Below are 17461 nucleotides of genomic sequence, written 5' to 3' on the forward strand. Positions count from 1 at the left end.
AGTAAAAATGGTCAAAATAAATCCCAAAACTATTATCAATTACCCAAATCCGAATTTCACCATTTCCAGCCATTCTGGAGCCTCCAGCGCGATTTTTCAATTTCTCCAAAATTTTGAATTTGCTCCAGAAGACGTGAATATGAAGTTGGGAAGCTAAAAATCGAGTTGTGTGTTATACTTGACCTGTTTAACGAGTTTATCTACATTTGAGCCGATCTTGGAAGTGACACCTCAAGAGTGGTTTTTGATCAGCTTTTAAATTAAAAAATCCAAAAAATCAAGTATACTCCCAAAATCGGCTCAAATGTAGATAAACTCTATAAACAGGTCGAGTGTAATACACAACTCGATTTTTAGCTGCCCAACTGCATTTTCACACCTTCTGGAGCAAATTCAAAATTCCGGAGAAATTGAAAATTGTGCTGGAAGCTCCAAAATGGCTGGAAACGATGAAATTGGGATTTGGACAGTTATTTATGGACAAAATACAGCGATTCGCGCGAGTTTCAAAAATTTCCACGCGAACGGGAAACTTTTGATTTTTTGGATATTTTAATTTTGAAAAAAGTTGGTCAAAAAACCACGTCTTTTGAGGTATCGCTCTCGAAATCGGCTCAAATGTGGATAAACTCGTTAAACAGGTCGAGTGTAATACACAACTCGATTTTTAGCAGCCCAACTTCATATACAGGGTGTTGAATAAATCGTTGGGCAACTCGAGTAGACGAACAAAAAACGTTATTATGATAAGTTGCTCATCTTGTAAAATGAAGGCGCTAATACGTGCGCCGCAAAACTAGAAATTTACGAATTTTGGAAAATTCATCAAAAATAAGAAAACGCTTGAATCATTCAAGTGATGCCCCTAACCCATAGTACTCGAGTGGACGAACAAAAACAGTTATTATGACCAATTGCCTATCTTCAAAATTGAAGGGGCAAACCTGATTCAAAATTTCCAAATTTTGAGTGCCCCAAATTTGAATTTTGAAATTGTGCTGGCCCCTTCAATTTTGAAGAAGGCAATTGGTCATAATAACTTTTTTTGTTTGCCCACTCGAGTACTATGTGTTAGAGACATCATTTAAATAATTCAAATCAAACATCTTCTTATTTTTGATAAATTTTTCAAAATTGGTAAATTTTAGTCCAAAATTGGGGTAATTTCATCAATTTGCAGACAGTAAAAAAATGTTTGTATTATTTAAATGATGTCCCTACCCCATAGTACTTGAGTGGATGAACAAAAAAAGTTATTATGACCAATTTCCTATCTTCAAAATTGAAGGGGCCAGCACAATTTCAAAATTCAAATTTGGGGCACTCAAAATTTGGAAATTTTGAATCAGGTTAGCCCCTTCAATTTTGAAGATAGGCAAGTCATAAAAACTGTTTTTGTTCGTCCACTCGAGTACTATGGGTTAGTTTTGATGAATTTTTCAAAATTCGTAAATTTCCACTTTTGTGGAGCACGTAGCGCCTTCATTTTACAGGGTAGGCAACTATGTAATCATAAAACGTTTTTTGTTCGTCTACTCGATCGAGTTGCATCTATTGTGAAATTATTGCCCACGATTCATTTAACACCCTGTATTCGCGCCTTCTGGAGCAAATTCAAAATTCTGGAGAAATTCAAAATCTTGTTGGAGGTTCCCAAACCGCTGGAAATGGTAGAATTTGCGCTCCGGGGGTTAGTTTTGGAAGAAATGCAGCGATTCGTGCAAATTTCAAAAATTTCTAAGCAAACGGGAAACTTTTGATTTTTTGGATGATGGTCAAAAACCCACTTTTGAGATGTCACTCTCGAAATCGGCTCAAATGTAAATAAACTTGTTAAACAGATCGAGTGTAATACACAACTCGATTTTTAGCTGCCCAACTGCATATTCACGCCTTCTATCTGGAGCAAATTCAAAATTCTGGAGAAATTGAAAAATCGCACTGGGGATGCTCCAGAATGGCTGGAAATGATGAAATTTGGATTTGGGTAATTGATAATAGTTTTGGGATTTATTTTGACCATTTTCACTGATCAAGTACGTACTGTTTACAAAAATGAATGAATCGCTAAAAACAGTCAATTTTGAATTTTCAAACGTTCGCCAAAAATCGAAAAATGAACTTGGGCAGCTGAAAATTTGGTTTTGGGGGTTTTAGACTATGCTCTTTCCAAAAATCGCGGTCCCCTCAAGATGTTCCTTTGTTAGAAGTGATTTTCAACTTACTTTTTGAAAATTCTCGTCGTATTGATCACGTTTGCTTATATCAATTTCTCTTTGCTTGTAAGGAATATTCAAAGCTTTCAACACAAGATTTGAAGTTCTCGCTGGAGGGCAGAGTAGATAACTGTACAGTACAAGAGGCATTTCATTAAACCGAAAAACACAATTTTTGGATAGGCGCCTACTTATGAATGAACGCTGAATAATAAGGCTGATACTGATTGTAAACTTCAAAAATCGTAGGTATTACGTGAGCTGTTATTTCTTAGGTAGGTATTAAAATACTGAAAGCTTTATTGCAAAGATAGTGATAAGTGGAGATTGAAATATTTACGCATAGGTACCTGATTGATTGGGTCGTCAACGTTACAAGAGATTATTTTCATCAAGTACCTAACCTACACTACCTACCTAGGTAGAGGCACACGTTATAAGTAGGTAACAATTTAGTAAGATACCAACACGTGACATCATTTCTTTCTCTTGTCCACTTGATTTGAAGATCAGAGATTATTATTGTATACCTACCTACACTTATACTGCTTGAAAAACGCGATTTATTCATTCACGACCAAATCATCTTCAATTTGTTTCCATAGATTTGAGATTATTGATTTTTTCCGTGCCCTTCTTCATTATATTTTATTCACTTCAGTGGTTCAGTCGTTCTCGAAAGGTTTTTCGATTCTGAATAAATCATTCTCAAGGGTGAAACAAGGTTGGTACCATACCAACACATCAGTAAAATTAACAAAAAAACGGTTGGAAATCCGTAAGAAAAAAATGCAAAAATTGCGTAAAACAATGCAGAAATTTCGGAAAATTTATGCACGGTAGGCCAAGCTAAATTTTGAGAAAATGTGCTAAAAATGAAATAGGTAGGTATCTAATTAAACTCGTCAGAATATTGTAAAAACCTTCTCGAAATAAAGAAAAAATATTCAAAAATAAAGTTTAAAAGATATATTTCAGCAGCTGTTTTTTTCAATTTTCAAAAATTCTCACATTAATTTTTTTTACTACCTAAGTAATTTTCTAATGATGCTGTGGATGCAAAAAAAATTATTGAATAAACTAAACTGTAATTAGGTGTATGTAATGTATGTTTTTACATTATAAAAGACGATACATTTGTAATATTAGGTGCATACAGAAAAAGTACACACCTACCTATAAGTTGATCTACGTACCTACATTTACTTTTTCAAAAATTTGAAATTGACGTTTTTCAAAATTTCAGTATAATCTTCGAGTCCTTTTTCGTTAATTTCTTCATAACTTTTCAGCTGCGATTTCAACGATTCCAAGTATTTATTTATTAATGGGTATTTCTGTTGATCGATTGGCACAATTACCTGGTAGAATAAAATAGAAAATCAACAATAACTTGTAAAGCTGCGTAATCATTCCCATGCAATTTTAATAATCCACGCACTTTTAAGTTTTACTTACATTCATCGTAGTCAACGAAGTAACGAAAGAAAAATCAGCAATAGTAATTTCATCTCCAGCAGCATATTTATTACTCTTCAAAAACTTTTCAACAAAATCATAAGCATTTTCAAACGACGTTACGATTTCCTCGGTAACAGAAGTTATCGTTTTCAGTTTGATATCACGCTGTAGTGAAAAAAAACACAATAATTTAATTTAATTTGAAGATTGGGAAGATATCTTGTAAGTTGTAAAATAAGTTTATATCATTTTCTAACCGTCGTTTTTATAATTTTTGGAAAAAGAACACCACTGTCAAAATGTAAACGTTGATCTATTAAAGCTCGTTTTTTTGGATTTTTTGGATATAGGGGATTATCTTCAGCGTATTGATTGACGACGTAGGCGTTTATTGCATGACTACAAATATAAAAATAGTGAACAAAATATTATTCAGATACGTATAGGTAGGTATAAATGCTATGTATTGGAATTTATGCTAACATACGGTACATACCTATCCCATATAATGAAATCACCATCTTGAAGCGTGGGAACGGTATGCTGAGGATTTATCTGCAATTTTGAACCAAAAAAATCAACAGTAATCAAAATTAGTTTCTACATAGGTATAGGAATAAATAAAAATGTGTACGCTAAGTACCTACTCACTTTTTGAAATTGTTCGCTGCGTTGATCACCTTTCCCTATATTAATTTCTTGTCGTTCGTAAGGAATTTGTAGAGCTTTTAACAGAAGATTCGCAGCTCTAGCCGGTGGACTGGCCAAAAAACTGTACAATACAAGAGGCATTTTACCCGTCTAGTTCTTCGAAAAACGCAAATTTCAATTTAAAAAGCACCAACGCGCCCCGTTTATTCACTAATGAAAATTGAAAACTGCAGTGAGTTTTTGTTGCGCAATACCCACCGAATAACAATATTCGCCGGATTATTCGTTTATATAAAGCATCAAAAGCTGCGTTATCATTATAATTTGAGAAGCAGGGAGGAATCGGATATTTTTATCACTTTAATTCGAATCAATGCAATCATTCATCGGCCAATTTAACTTATCTGTTTGTCTATGTATAAGTTGGATTGAATACAGCTGAGCATTATTGGTACCAATTACCTGCAGAGTATTTTTGGAACTTATGTCATCAATTCGATGTTACAAGTATCTATTGTTTCGAAATTGCATTTATAAGCTAGATTTTATTTTTCAATCTGCTGGGGTGCCTTCCTTCTTGGGGGCTCGAGCCGTAGGGTGCTTGACGGTTTGAATTAAGGTATACTATGATGTTGTCTGAATGAAATATTGAGATCGAGAACCAAACCGAGAGTGAAGCTACATTATTTTGCTATCTCCTGTCTTATAAAAAATTTAATTTTGCGATCGCATTTTTTTGGTCGAATTGACATGGAATGACCCATTTCTGTTTTTGACTAAATAAATGAGTAAGCACCCTTCAATCGTGAAGATGGCATAAGGTAATGTTTCAGAAAAGACATGAAAAAGGTTTGAAATATCACATAAAAACTTTTATAATAAAAGTATCACAAAGTAGGTAGATATCAAAAAAATACAAAATTAAAAAAGAATTCGGAATCAAAAATTAATTATCTGCAAATGAGAATTTCATCAGCTTAGCACAGAAGACGATTCTGAAATTGGTAAACGCTAATTCCAGAAATTTCGTAAAAAATGATCACTGTGACGGATACGTCATGTACTTGAATAAACCGCTCGTAATTTTAAATGCCTATAAAAATGTACAAATCATCGTAATTTGGTAAACACTCGGATAATTATTTAAAACGAATGTATTCAAGTATGTTCTACAGACCTGAGGTGGAAACTCCAAAATTTTATTTGCCGAATCAACAGACATTTCCATAAACTCATCACCTTCAATTTTCTCCTTAATCAAGTTTTTCAGTTTACCATCCATGTATCGATGCGCTATCATCAAAAGATCTAAACAACACATTTTCTTTAGATACAGCCACAAAAGTCACAACAGAGAAAAAAATAGACGCCTATATTAATTTAGAAATTTACCCATCACATTCTCCGGAGTTACGTTTATGTCCATTCCATACAAATATTGCAGATATATTTTGAACGCTTCGTAAGTAAAATCATTCACACGGAGCACACTGAAAGATGAAAAAATTATGTTATTCAATAATAGCGTATTAAGTAAAAACCTTGAAAAAGTCCTATTTGAATTTAAAAGCGCTTATACTTTTTATTATTTTCACTCCATGATTCGTTTAACATCGTTTTAAAATACTCTGAACGTTGCCTTAAAACTTCCTTATGAACGAAAATTTGTTTTTCTTCTACCACAATAGTGAAGTCGCTACTTTTCTGAAACATTCCGAAAGATATGTACGTATATTAATCCAAGAACTTCTGCACGATTACATAGTGGATGATAATGAAAGCACGAACCGATGGCTCATCGAAATCGACTATTAGTTTAATGATCTCCAAATGATCGTTTTGAGTATTCTTCGTTGATTTCATTATGCTACTCAATTTCAAGGCACCATACGTTTTGAAGGAGTTTGACTCCGAACAATTCAAGAATACTTCATTGAAAGTAGCATATGACGTGAGGAAAGGTGAAGGCACAATTTGTCCTTAACATAAAAAAATTAAAAAAGTAATACGTAAGTTCAAGTGACAATGTTGGAAATTATCCGTATACGGTGTTTACCTCGACAAGCACCCCAAACATAGATTTGATTACTTTCAGTTTTCGCAGCACATGTATCCAATACGGTGGCAATTTCAATAATCCTACGAATAACAAATCAAATACATTAACTATGTGAAAATACGAACTGTGAGAGCATAAAAATGAGCGTATGAGTAAAAGAAAGAATAATACTTTTCAGAAATATTTAGAACTCGAACACATTCGTTTACACATTCTTTATTTATAATGCCAATTCCCAGCTGACCTTTTTCATTATACCCTGTACTATACAGAGTGCCATCGTGCTTGAGAGCCAACAAATGACTTGAGCCGCATACTATGTTTTTAACGTTATCGAACAAAACTGTCCCCTCATAAATGGATTTAAGCTGAAACATTACACATGAAATATGTATAATAAAGTAGAACAGAATATTAACATTAGATGTCCGGTGTCCTGAAAAAAAAACAATTTTTAGTTACTCACTTTGTTATCGTCAACACAAAAGGAGCGGTATTTGGAAAACAACATCAGGATATTTGACGTGACAAGAGCGATGTCCGTTACTCTATCGGTCAGTTTAGAACTTTTAACTGGAACGCGTTCTAGAAACTGACCCCAGGAGAATAGCTATCCAAAATGAAACATTTAAATCAAAGCAGCATCAATATCGACGATCTCGTTCAAATTGCTTGCAATGCATATTGATTATGAAGAAAAAAATCGTATGTACCTTTCCTTTATCACTCAGCGCATGAACAGTATTATCTTTGCGAGCAACTTTGGTGATTGTTTCACTTGATAGTGAGGAAATTAAGGTCGGTGTATAAGTCGTACCACAGTTTCCAAGACCTAACTGTCCTGAATCATTGGCTCCCCAGCTGAATAATCGCCCATCTTCATTTACAGCAATTACAAATTCTTCACCAATGATGAAATCTATAAAATTAAAATCAGAGCTTCAAACCAAAAATAGTTAAACATCAATAATTACTAATTAATTCTGACGAGACAACAGCCGAAATGATTGCTACTGAGATACAGAGGGCTAACATCAGCCGAGTAAAATGATCTGATCTCTGATCCATAAATTTCAATTTTTTCTGCCGATAGACTAGCTTTGATTTTAAAGGTTGGTCATTTTATTATTGAACTTTTTTTATTTGTTTTTCAACATCGATTTTAATAACCAGAGGAAGTTCAATTTAAAAACTGTTCCAACGATTTACAGAATTAATTTTCAATCACCTGAAACACTTTTTTGATTTTGTACATTGCCTTTTTCAATGGTTAATCATTTTCGTTCTCTAAAACTTATTTTAAAATACAGCGATCAATGATCACATCTCTGACAGTTTCTTCACATATTTATTCATCATACCTTTTACTTTTTTTCCATTTAGACATGATATAGCTTTCGGTTCATGAATATTATCACATTTTTGAGATGAATCAGCCATCAATCCTTCACCCATTCCATATACTTCATCCTTTTTGGTTATGATTAAAACTCTTTTATCTGGAAAAGTATAATGTGGTTACATATAAATATTCAAATACATATATGAGAATTAATTAAAACAATTCGAACGATTTCGTTAATCGTTTATTTTATTTACCTGAGACCCATACTCTGTCAATTGCTTTGACAAACTCGTTACTTAACGAGGTGAAGTAAGGAATCTGAATCAAATCCATTTCTTCAAAGCCGGCAGTTCCAATTATTTATCAATATTAATTACAAACACACATTCGCTTCTACGCTTCTACTGCACGTAATAACGAAACCGTAAATATCACCGCGAGAGCTGTGTTTTTGTGGCTCTCGTTTTTTTCTCTGTAGTTCGTGTTCGTTCGTTCATTCATTCGTATCTTTCGTTTATTTGTGCATTGGTGAGTTCGTGTCCCGTTCCAAGTTGTTTCCTGCGTGTTCTCTGTTCTGTCACACGATGTTTTTTTTTCACGTTTTTTTTTTGCTTTTTTTTTACGTGTCTGACTATGTTTGCGTGTAAAAAAAATTATTTGAACCAAATTTTTATTACGTAAATAATCGAATACGCCAATAGATTCACCGTAATATTTCTAATTCTATCCTTCATTCTACATGAAGCCAAAGTTGAAACATTTTGATTTTCCCATCTAAAGAATTACAAAGTAGTATAAAATTTTAAAATACAGGTATCTAGAATACGGATACTTGATAGAAAACTAAACTAATTACACATTTAAAAATTAGAAAAAAATCGGAACTTTCCAACTTTCCAGTTGAAAATTCAAAAATAACGCAATTTTAAAAAAAATTGAAACTTCTTTAAAAAAATCAAAAATTACATAGGTATCTAAGTTTTTACTAAACAACTTTAGTATTTCGAGATTTTTTCTTATTTTTTATGAATTTTTTGTTAGTTGCGAAAAATCGTTTTTGTTTTGATATTTTTCCGCGACCCTTATTTACGGTGAACCCAGTCAACTTTGATTTTAAAAACTTCTTTTTTTGGGACTGCAGTTCCCAGCATTTTAATTTCTTTCGGACATCGGCGATCAAAACTGCATTGTCAGAATTTAAAATATTTCTGAATCTTTCCTCATATTCAGTTTTCATTTCTGGCGTGAGCCGCAAATTTCGAACTTTGGACTTGGAAGTTGATGGTTCATTCAGTTCATTGATCTCCTCAGTAGTACTGGTTCTAATTTCAGTTCTACTTTCATCAGCAGGAAGGGATGGCGGTATTGGCGCTGCGGCATTTTTCATTATACTTCGACACAATATGTGTACATGTATACGCATATTCCCTCGAATAGATGCGTCCTCACATGTACACATAAATTGATGAATGCATACCAGGCATTCGTCACATTTCAAACGGCATGTAGTTTCTGGGCACTCATTAAAATTTTTCATCAATGTATGTTTTCCATTCTTATAATGCCAGGCATTTTCATCCGAAGTTGACACCACAAACTCTTCAGCACTTTTTAAAGCTTCTTTATGGCGAGCTCTCAAGTTCCTCAACTTGAAAGAAAGTTTTCCAATAAATTTTTTGCGTAATCTTTCGCGATATAATTGTAAGATACAAGTTTTCAACAGATTTAGACCAAAAAACAGAAGTCGTATCTTTTTTGTATCGCCAATGTGATATTTTAGTTTCTTGTGAAAAGCTTCTAAATACATGTTTGTATTTATACCAATGTGGAAACGATAGCAATAAGCCCACTGCTCCTGGGAATTATAATAATTGGATTTGAAGTATTCTATAAAATCGTTGCATCCATCAATTGCAGTATACTTATCTAAAAAATTTTCCAATTTTGTGGAGAAATCGGCAATACTTCGCTCACATGACACAGCCATTAGATCGTTGTAGACCTCCTTTCGTGTGCTTTTATCTGCGATTTTCTTAAGATTTTTCCGCCATGCCTCGCGGACGTGCCATGTACAATAAAATGACCCAAACTCAGCTGGACCCATGACTGCCTGCCACGCGTTGGCATATGTTGGCTGCATATCACTCATTATAACTTGACTTTGAATTACCCCAACTGCCTTCTTCACAATCGATATGTATGCCTTCATCGTTGGTAAGTCGCTTTTGTTTGAAATGGCAAAAGCTGCTGGTATACCTTCCTGGAATTCGTCAATTACGAGGATAGTGTGCAGCACAAACCCATATGGGCTAATCCCATGGGTCCCATCCATGCATATCATTTTACCTATTGAAAAAAATTCAAATTATTAATAAATTCAAGTGCTTCATAATTAGGTAGGTACCTATCATATCATTGCAACCTTACCAAATTCTTGAAGAAGTTTTTTTTGGGTTCCAGACATCAGAACAATCAGAATATCATCTTTTTCCAATTCCGGATACTCGTCAACAGTTTCCTTTTGTTTTTTTGAAAATAAAACGAATTCCTCGTTTTCATTCAGAAATTTTTCAACATCCTCCATATCCGTATCAATGGTGGAATTCGCATTTCCAATGTTGAATGCTTTAGAGATGTTTCTAAAATCATCATTTGTTGCTAAAAGTAACTTATTACTTGTGAATTCTTCTTCCTGCATTCTTTCATTCAAGTCCTGCTGCAACCTGCGGAACGGAACTCCTGCTGCAATTTTCGAGGCAATTTCGTTCCTATCTTTGATGGGTATTCTCATGTGGGCTACTTGAGATTCGTCATTTACAGTATGCCCAACATGGGTTGACGTGTATAAAATTGACAATGAACAAGTACCATCACTGTGCTTAGTTCGTGTAGAAACGATGTTGGCAGGACAAAAGCCTCCTATCTTTTTTGTTCCTTGTAATTTCAGCTTCCGTTTATTTGTTGATTTGCTCGTGTGCTGCCCTGACCTAGAGCAGGTGTAGGTTACAGTTGTGGTTTTTCTTTTTTTATTTTTGCTTGTCCTCTGCCGACGAAATTGGCAAATCAATTTTTTTTCTTCTTCTTCCTTCCATGTTTCGAACGTCTCTACGGAATTGAATTTCAATTCGTGCGATACTGTATCGATGCCGTGTGTTTGAGTAAGATGATTTCGAATTTCAGATTGCAGTTTGAAGCTCTCTTCACACATTACGCAGTTGTACCTTTTTAACCCCTGTAAATAACAGTAAAATTTAGTATCGATGTCAATAGGTAGGTACCTACATATTTTAGAAAAATTTGAAGGAATATGTCAGTATATATTCAGGCTAGAGAACTCAAAATGATGTGTAGGTATTTTAGGTTTTGACTATGGATACGCCGAACTATCTATGCATCCGTAAAATTATTTTACAGGTAGGTAGATAGGTAGGTAAGTGGAGAAAATTGTGACTTGAAAGATCATTTTAATAATGTGATACAGTTATCGTAATTTGAACAAGTGCCCAGTGTGAAGAAAATTTACCTGATCTTTTTCTGAACTTGAAATGCTTTTTTCCGCGATGCTGGCTGATTTATCGGATTGCTGAAATGTTAGTAGGTAATCAATGTTTTTATTAATTAATGTTTTTTTTTTTTTATGAACAGGGACGGACTCAATATTTTTGTATACTTACGCATTTCTGAGTTTTTGATAAGTGTAGTATTAGAGCGTTTTTTTTTATGGAAATCACTCCCACAACGATTACATTTCTAAAGTTGAAGAAATTCAAAACACCCAAAAATAAAGTTAACTTCAGTCAGAATTTAAATTATTGAATAAATGATCGAGCAATTTTCTTACGTAGGTAGGTTTTTCTTCTTTCATATGTTGCTGTAGAATATGCCTTTGTAGACTGTCTTTTCTCTGAAATCTTCGTTTGCAATCATTACATTCCTAAGATAAATAATAATAATAATAATAAGAACTCTTATCCAAGTCATTTTATTCTAACGTAACAATCTACGATGTACGTTCGTATTGCTAATGTTCAACTGGAACCAGCTGTTCATAACACATCAGTACAATACGTGTTTGAAACATGTAGGTAGAATGTGATGAGACGTGCATAGGTATCACAACACAATGAACTACACACATAAGTCTTGGAAACTTATTTTATAACTACACTTAGCATATTTAATATAAAAAGTATATGTATGTCTTACGTATTGAGCGTTTGAAAAAAAATTTTTGGTGATTTGCTCCCTCTTGTGCTTCGTCCGAATATGACGAATCAAAGAATTTTTGTGTGCAAACGCGACACCGCATTTACACTTTAATCGTGTCATAATTAAATATTAATTAAATAATTAATTAAATATAATAATCAATTGAAGAAACGCAACAAAACAAATAAATGAGACGAGACAAACAGATCAATTTATTTATTTTTTAATAAAGTAAACATGCACGAAGACGTCGACGTTTAAAAAAACGAAAAAAAGCAGCCAACAATATGTGTATTTACACGAAATAAAGGAACGTCATGAAGAACGACATTGCCCATACGAAAAAACATTCTCGTAAACACAAGTCAGCAGAGCCACAAAAACACGGCTCTTACGGTGATATTTACGGTTTCGTCACGTACTATGAGAGACACTGAAATGAAATCAAGATCAACTGCGCATTGCTCGATACCTGGATAATACATACTCTAGCAAAGCAACAATTTAATATGAATAATTATGTACCTAAATTGAAGAGTTTTAACGAAAACTGAGAAATTCTGTATGGATACAAATAAGTTACAAAGTATAGCACGCCCCGGATTACTTCATACTTGTGATAAGACGATAAGGATAATGTGACAATGTTTATGTTTATCTTTGGATGGGAAGAGTGGCGCTCAGAGGTGGGGAGTTGAACTAGTTCCTGTTCACTAGTTACGGCCGTTGGAGCTGCTGTAATTTTTCCTAATGATAACTATCGATAAATTTTTGAAAATTATCGGTAGAACTTTTGAGTGTTCAGAGATTTTCAGTTTTCTCAAAGAGGAGGAAACCCCAGATTTTTAGGCATGAGAAATTGAAATTAGGGGTAATTTTCTAGAAACTTGTCATGATATGTGATGATTTTATGGTCGCTCGAGCGAAAATTTTTTGAAAAAATGGGCCCAAACAACGAAAAAACGTCCATTTTTGCCAGAGCTGTAGGACCAAAACAATTTTGGGACTAGATTTCGGTTTCGGGATTGAAATTTATTCATTTCGGGATTTGTTCTTCTAAATTTTCATTACGGTTTTGGGATTGAAAAAATTGTTTTGGTTTTGAGATGAATCGGTTTTGGTTTCGGGATTTTCATTTCAACCAATTTTAAGTGAACCCCAAATTGACTAATGGACCCTACAAGGGTCTGAAAAATGGGAGGTTTCGAGGTTTCGACGTGAAGATTCCTTAAAAACAGGCATGCTTACTTTTATTTTCAACTAAATAAATGAGTAGGTATCCTTCAACCGTGTAGGTGATATAAGGCAGTGTTTCAGAGAAAACACGAAAAAGGTTTGAAATATCACATAAAAACTTTTACTGAATAAGTATCACAAAGAAGGTACCAACAAAATAGAAAATTGAAAAAAAAAATCGGAATTAACGATTTCTCATCTACAAATGAGAATCACATCACGTTAGCGTAGAAGACAATTCAGAATTGGTGAATGCTGATTTCAGTAATTTTTGTAAAAAATGATCACTGTGACGGATACGTCATGTATTTAAATAGACCGCTCGTAATTTTAAATGCCTATAAAAATGTACAAATCATCATAATTTGGTAAACACTCAGATAATTATTTAAGACGAATGTATTCAAGTACCTATCTACATATATTCTACAGACCTGAGGTGAAAGCTCTAAAATTTTATTAGCCAAATCAACAGACGTTTCCATAACCTCAGCACCTTCAATATTCTCCATAATCAAGTTTTTCAGTTTAACATCCATGTATCGATGCGCTATCATCAAAAGATCTAAACAACACAAATTTTCTTTAGATACAGCCACAATCCGCAACAGAGAAAAAATAAACGCCTATATTAATTTATAAATTTACCCATCACATTCTCCGGAGTCACGTTTATATGAAGAGTGATATTCCAAAACTCGCTTTGTCCATTTTCACAACTTTTCAGGAGAGAGGAAAAACAGTTTCCCTTTAAACGGGTAAATTGGCTTTTTAGGCGAGTTTAGCACTTTATTTGGGTGGATTTATGATGTAGGAGGGTAGGTATACATTTCATCCACTAAATACTGCTAAAAAAAATTTCAATAAAAATGGACAAAGCGCGTTTTGGAACATTATTTTATTTTTTATTTTTAGTGAATTGGCTATTTAGGTGAGTTTAACACCTCATTTTGGTAGGTTGATGATGTAGGAATGTGAGTTAATACTTCATCTACTAGGTACCACTGAAAACCCAACTTTGATAAAAATGGACAAAGCGAGTTTTGGAATATCACTCTTCATATCCATTCCATACAAATATTGCAAATATATTTTGAACGCTTCGTAAGTAAAATCATTCACACGAAGCACACTAAAAGATGAAAAAATTATATTATTCAATGATAGCCTATTAAAAGTTTGAAAAAGTTCTATTTTAATTTTTTAGCGCTTATACTTTTTATTATTTTCACTCCACGATTCGTTCAACATAGTTTTAAAATACTCCGAACGCTGCCTTAAAATCTCCTTATGAACGAAAATTTCTTTTTCTTCTACCACAACAATGAAGTCGCTACTTTTCTGAAACATTCCGAAAAATATTAATCCAAGAACTTCCATACAATTATGCAGTTGATAAATAAGGACACGAACCGATCGCTCATCGAAATTGACTATTAATTTAATAATCTCCAAATGATCGTTTTGAGTATTCTTCGCTGATTTCATTATGCTACTTAATTCCAGGCCACCATACGTCATTACTGGGTACGTACAATTCAAAAATGCTTCGTTGAAAGAAGAATATGATGTGAGGAAAGGTGAAGGCACAGTATGTCCTAAATTTAAAAAAATCGATCAAGTAGGTAATTTAATGCATAAGATTTAATGGCATTAAAGGAAATAATTTAAACACTACAGTTACCTTTACATGCACCCCAAACATAGATTCGATTACTTTCAGTTTTCGCAGCACATGTATCCAGTACGGAGGCAATTTCAATAATCCTACGAATAACAAATCAAATACATTACCTATGTGAAAATACGAACTGTGAGACCATAAAAATGCCCGTTTGAGTAAAAGAAAGAATTATACTTTTCAGAAATATTTAGAACTCGAACACATTCGTTTGTACATTTATCATTTATTTTGCCAATTCCCAGCTGACCTTTTTCATTATACCCTGTGCTATACAGACTACCATCGTGCTTGAGAGCCAACAAATGACTTGAACCACACACTATGTTTTTCACGTTATCGAACAAAACGGTTCCCTGAGAAATGGATTTAAGCTGAAACATTACACATAAAATAAAATACATAATTATAATAAATTAAAACTTGTAACATAAGTGTCCGGTGTTCTGTGAAAAAAATTTAGTTACTCACTTTGCCATCTTCAACACAAAAGTAGGAGTACATAGAAAACAACGAAACATTTGACTTGACAATGTCGATGTCTGTTACTCTGTCGTTCAGTTTAGAACTTTTGACTGGAGAACGATCTCCAAGACCCCAGGAGAATATCTATCAAAAATGAATCATTCAAATTAAAGCGACGTATATTGACGATCTCTTTCAAATTGCTTGCAATACAAGCTGATTATGAAGAGAGAAATCTAACCTCTCCTTTATCAGTCAGCACAAAAACAGTATTATCTCCGCAAACAACTTTGATGATTGTTCTACTTGACAGAGTGGAAATTAAGGTCGGTTTATAAGTCGTACCAACGTCTCCAAGACCTAACTGTCCTGAATTGTTGGCTCCCCAGCTGAATAATCGCCCATCTTCATTTAGAGCAATGACAAACTCTTTACCAAAGATGAAATCTATAAAATCAAAATCAAGCATGTGACGTGATTAATTAAATTTTTCAGAGCTTCAGTCAAAAATAGTTGAATGCCAATTACCTATTACGAATTAATTCTAACGAGTCAACAGCCAAAATGATCACTACTAAGACCGATCAGAAACTTCGAATGAAAATTTGCCCACAGCATGAATACTTAAAAGGCTAACATGGCCGAATAACATAGTTGAATGAGCAGGTTGATCACAATTTTCAATACAGATCATTCAACCTAACTTCTCAACATAAACAGTAAAAAAAATGTTCTGATCTCTGATCTATAAATTTCAATTTTTGCTGCCGATAGGCTAGCTTTAATTTTAAAGATGGGCCATTTCATTATTGAACTTTTTGTATTCGTTTTCAAGAATTACTTGCATCAGCGTCGATTTTCAAAACCAGAGGAAGTTCAATTTAAATAATGTTTTAAAGATTTACAATTTTTCAATTTAATTTTCCAACACCTAGGTATAACACTTTTCTGATTTTGCCCATCGGCTTTTTCAATGGCTAATAATTTTCGTTCTCTAGAACTATCTAGAACTCATTTTAAAATACAGCGATCACTGATCACATCGGACAGTTTCTTTACATATTATTTATTCATCATACCTTCAACTTTCTTTCCATTTAGACATGATATAGCTTTCGGTTCATGAATATTATCACATTTTTGAGATGAATCAGCCATCAATCCTTCACCCATTCCATATACTTCATCCTTTTTGGTTATGATTAAAACTCTTTTATCTGGAAAAGTATAAAGTGGTTACGCATACATATTCAAATACACATTATGCATATGAGAATTAAAACAATTCGTACGATTTCGTTAATCGTTTATTTTATTTACCTGAGACCCATACTCTGTCAATTGCTTTGATAAACTCTTTACTTAACGAGGTGAAGTAAGGGATGTGAATCAAATCCATTTCTTCAAAGCCCGGCAGTTCCAATTACTTATCAATATTAATTACAAACACACATTCGCTTCTACTGCACATGAGATATGTACACTGAAATGAAAGAGACGAATTTAGATAAAATTAAATCATTCCTGTTCGATACCTGGATAATACATTATGAACTATTTTTCTACTCTAGCAAAGCAACAATTTGAATAATTGAATGTACCTAAATTGAATATTTTTAACGAAAACTGAGAAATTCTGTATGGATATGAAGAATAGCACGCACGTGATTACTTGAATATTGATAAGACGATGATAACGTGAGAATGTTTTTGTTTATCTTTGGATGGAAAGAGAGGCGGGTAGTTGAACCAACCAGTTGCATGGCCGTTGCGCCGTCCGCCGTTGTATGTAGCTGCTAGTGCTCAAGCTCAATATCGGTAATTTTACCTCCATTGCCAACATTTTTAATTTTGAAGGAAAATGCAGTTGACTACTGGCCCGTTCGATTTGAGAAATCCAAAATCATTCATAGTAGATCTTAAGAAGCCTTATTATTCCTTTCATCAAAGGAAAATCACGCGAAATTATTATAAAAATTTCATTTTCTATTGAAATTGAAGTTCGAAACAGCAGAAACAATAAAAATTTGAAAAAACTCAAACAAAAATGGCAGAATGCAGATACGTTGTTATGAACCTTGAGGTTTAAGACTCGTCGTTCAAATAAAAGAAAGAATTACGTTGTGATTTTTTCAGAG

General features: G+C 33.6%; 3 protein-coding genes across 11 annotated transcripts; all 3 read right to left on the reverse strand.

Moving 5' to 3' along the window:
• Window positions 1-3170: 3170 nt before the first annotated feature.
• Window positions 3171-5143, reverse strand: LOC135844844 (glutathione S-transferase 1-like). Its single transcript, XM_065363221.1, has 5 exons — window positions 4329-5143; window positions 4174-4232; window positions 3935-4076; window positions 3675-3842; window positions 3171-3577 (listed from the first exon to the last, which is right to left on the reverse strand). Exons 1-5 carry the CDS (start codon window positions 4467-4469, stop codon window positions 3419-3421), a joined length of 669 nt encoding a protein of 222 aa, XP_065219293.1. The 5' UTR covers window positions 4470-5143; the 3' UTR covers window positions 3171-3418.
• Window positions 5144-5185: 42 nt separating this feature from the next.
• On the reverse strand, window positions 5186-17074 carry LOC135844840 (RCC1 and BTB domain-containing protein 1-like). Of its 9 annotated transcripts, none has more exons than XM_065363214.1 (13): window positions 13612-13721; window positions 12364-12374; window positions 7987-8146; window positions 7749-7886; window positions 7101-7306; window positions 6854-6997; window positions 6559-6755; window positions 6385-6467; window positions 6117-6307; window positions 5908-6032; window positions 5721-5818; window positions 5506-5636; window positions 5186-5421 (listed from the first exon to the last, which is right to left on the reverse strand). In XM_065363214.1, exons 3-13 carry the CDS (start codon window positions 8063-8065, stop codon window positions 5368-5370), a joined length of 1446 nt encoding a protein of 481 aa, XP_065219286.1. In that variant the 5' UTR covers window positions 8066-8146; window positions 12364-12374; window positions 13612-13721; the 3' UTR covers window positions 5186-5367. The 9 variants fall into 9 exon arrangements, with proteins under 9 accessions (XP_065219286.1, XP_065219285.1, XP_065219281.1 ...); XM_065363213.1 differs by lacking the exon at window positions 13612-13721 and adding an exon at window positions 12467-13465; XM_065363216.1 differs by lacking the exons at window positions 5186-5421; window positions 5506-5636; window positions 5721-5818; ... (5 more) ...; window positions 7101-7306; window positions 7749-7886 and adding exons at window positions 13826-13851; window positions 14238-14309; window positions 14394-14518; ... (5 more) ...; window positions 16403-16540; window positions 16644-16904 and having other exon boundaries at window positions 7993-8146; window positions 13612-13742.
• Window positions 8718-10940, reverse strand: LOC135843369 (uncharacterized). The gene is made up of 2 exons (XM_065361236.1): window positions 10160-10940; window positions 8718-10078 (listed from the first exon to the last, which is right to left on the reverse strand). The coding sequence occupies exons 1-2, from the start codon at window positions 10938-10940 to the stop codon at window positions 8718-8720; spliced, it is 2142 nt and encodes a 713-aa protein (XP_065217308.1).
• Window positions 17075-17461: the final 387 nt, after the last annotated feature.

This window comes from Planococcus citri, chromosome 4, assembly GCF_950023065.1.
Source record: "Planococcus citri chromosome 4, ihPlaCitr1.1, whole genome shotgun sequence".
Classification (NCBI taxonomy): domain Eukaryota; kingdom Metazoa; phylum Arthropoda; class Insecta; order Hemiptera; family Pseudococcidae; genus Planococcus; species Planococcus citri.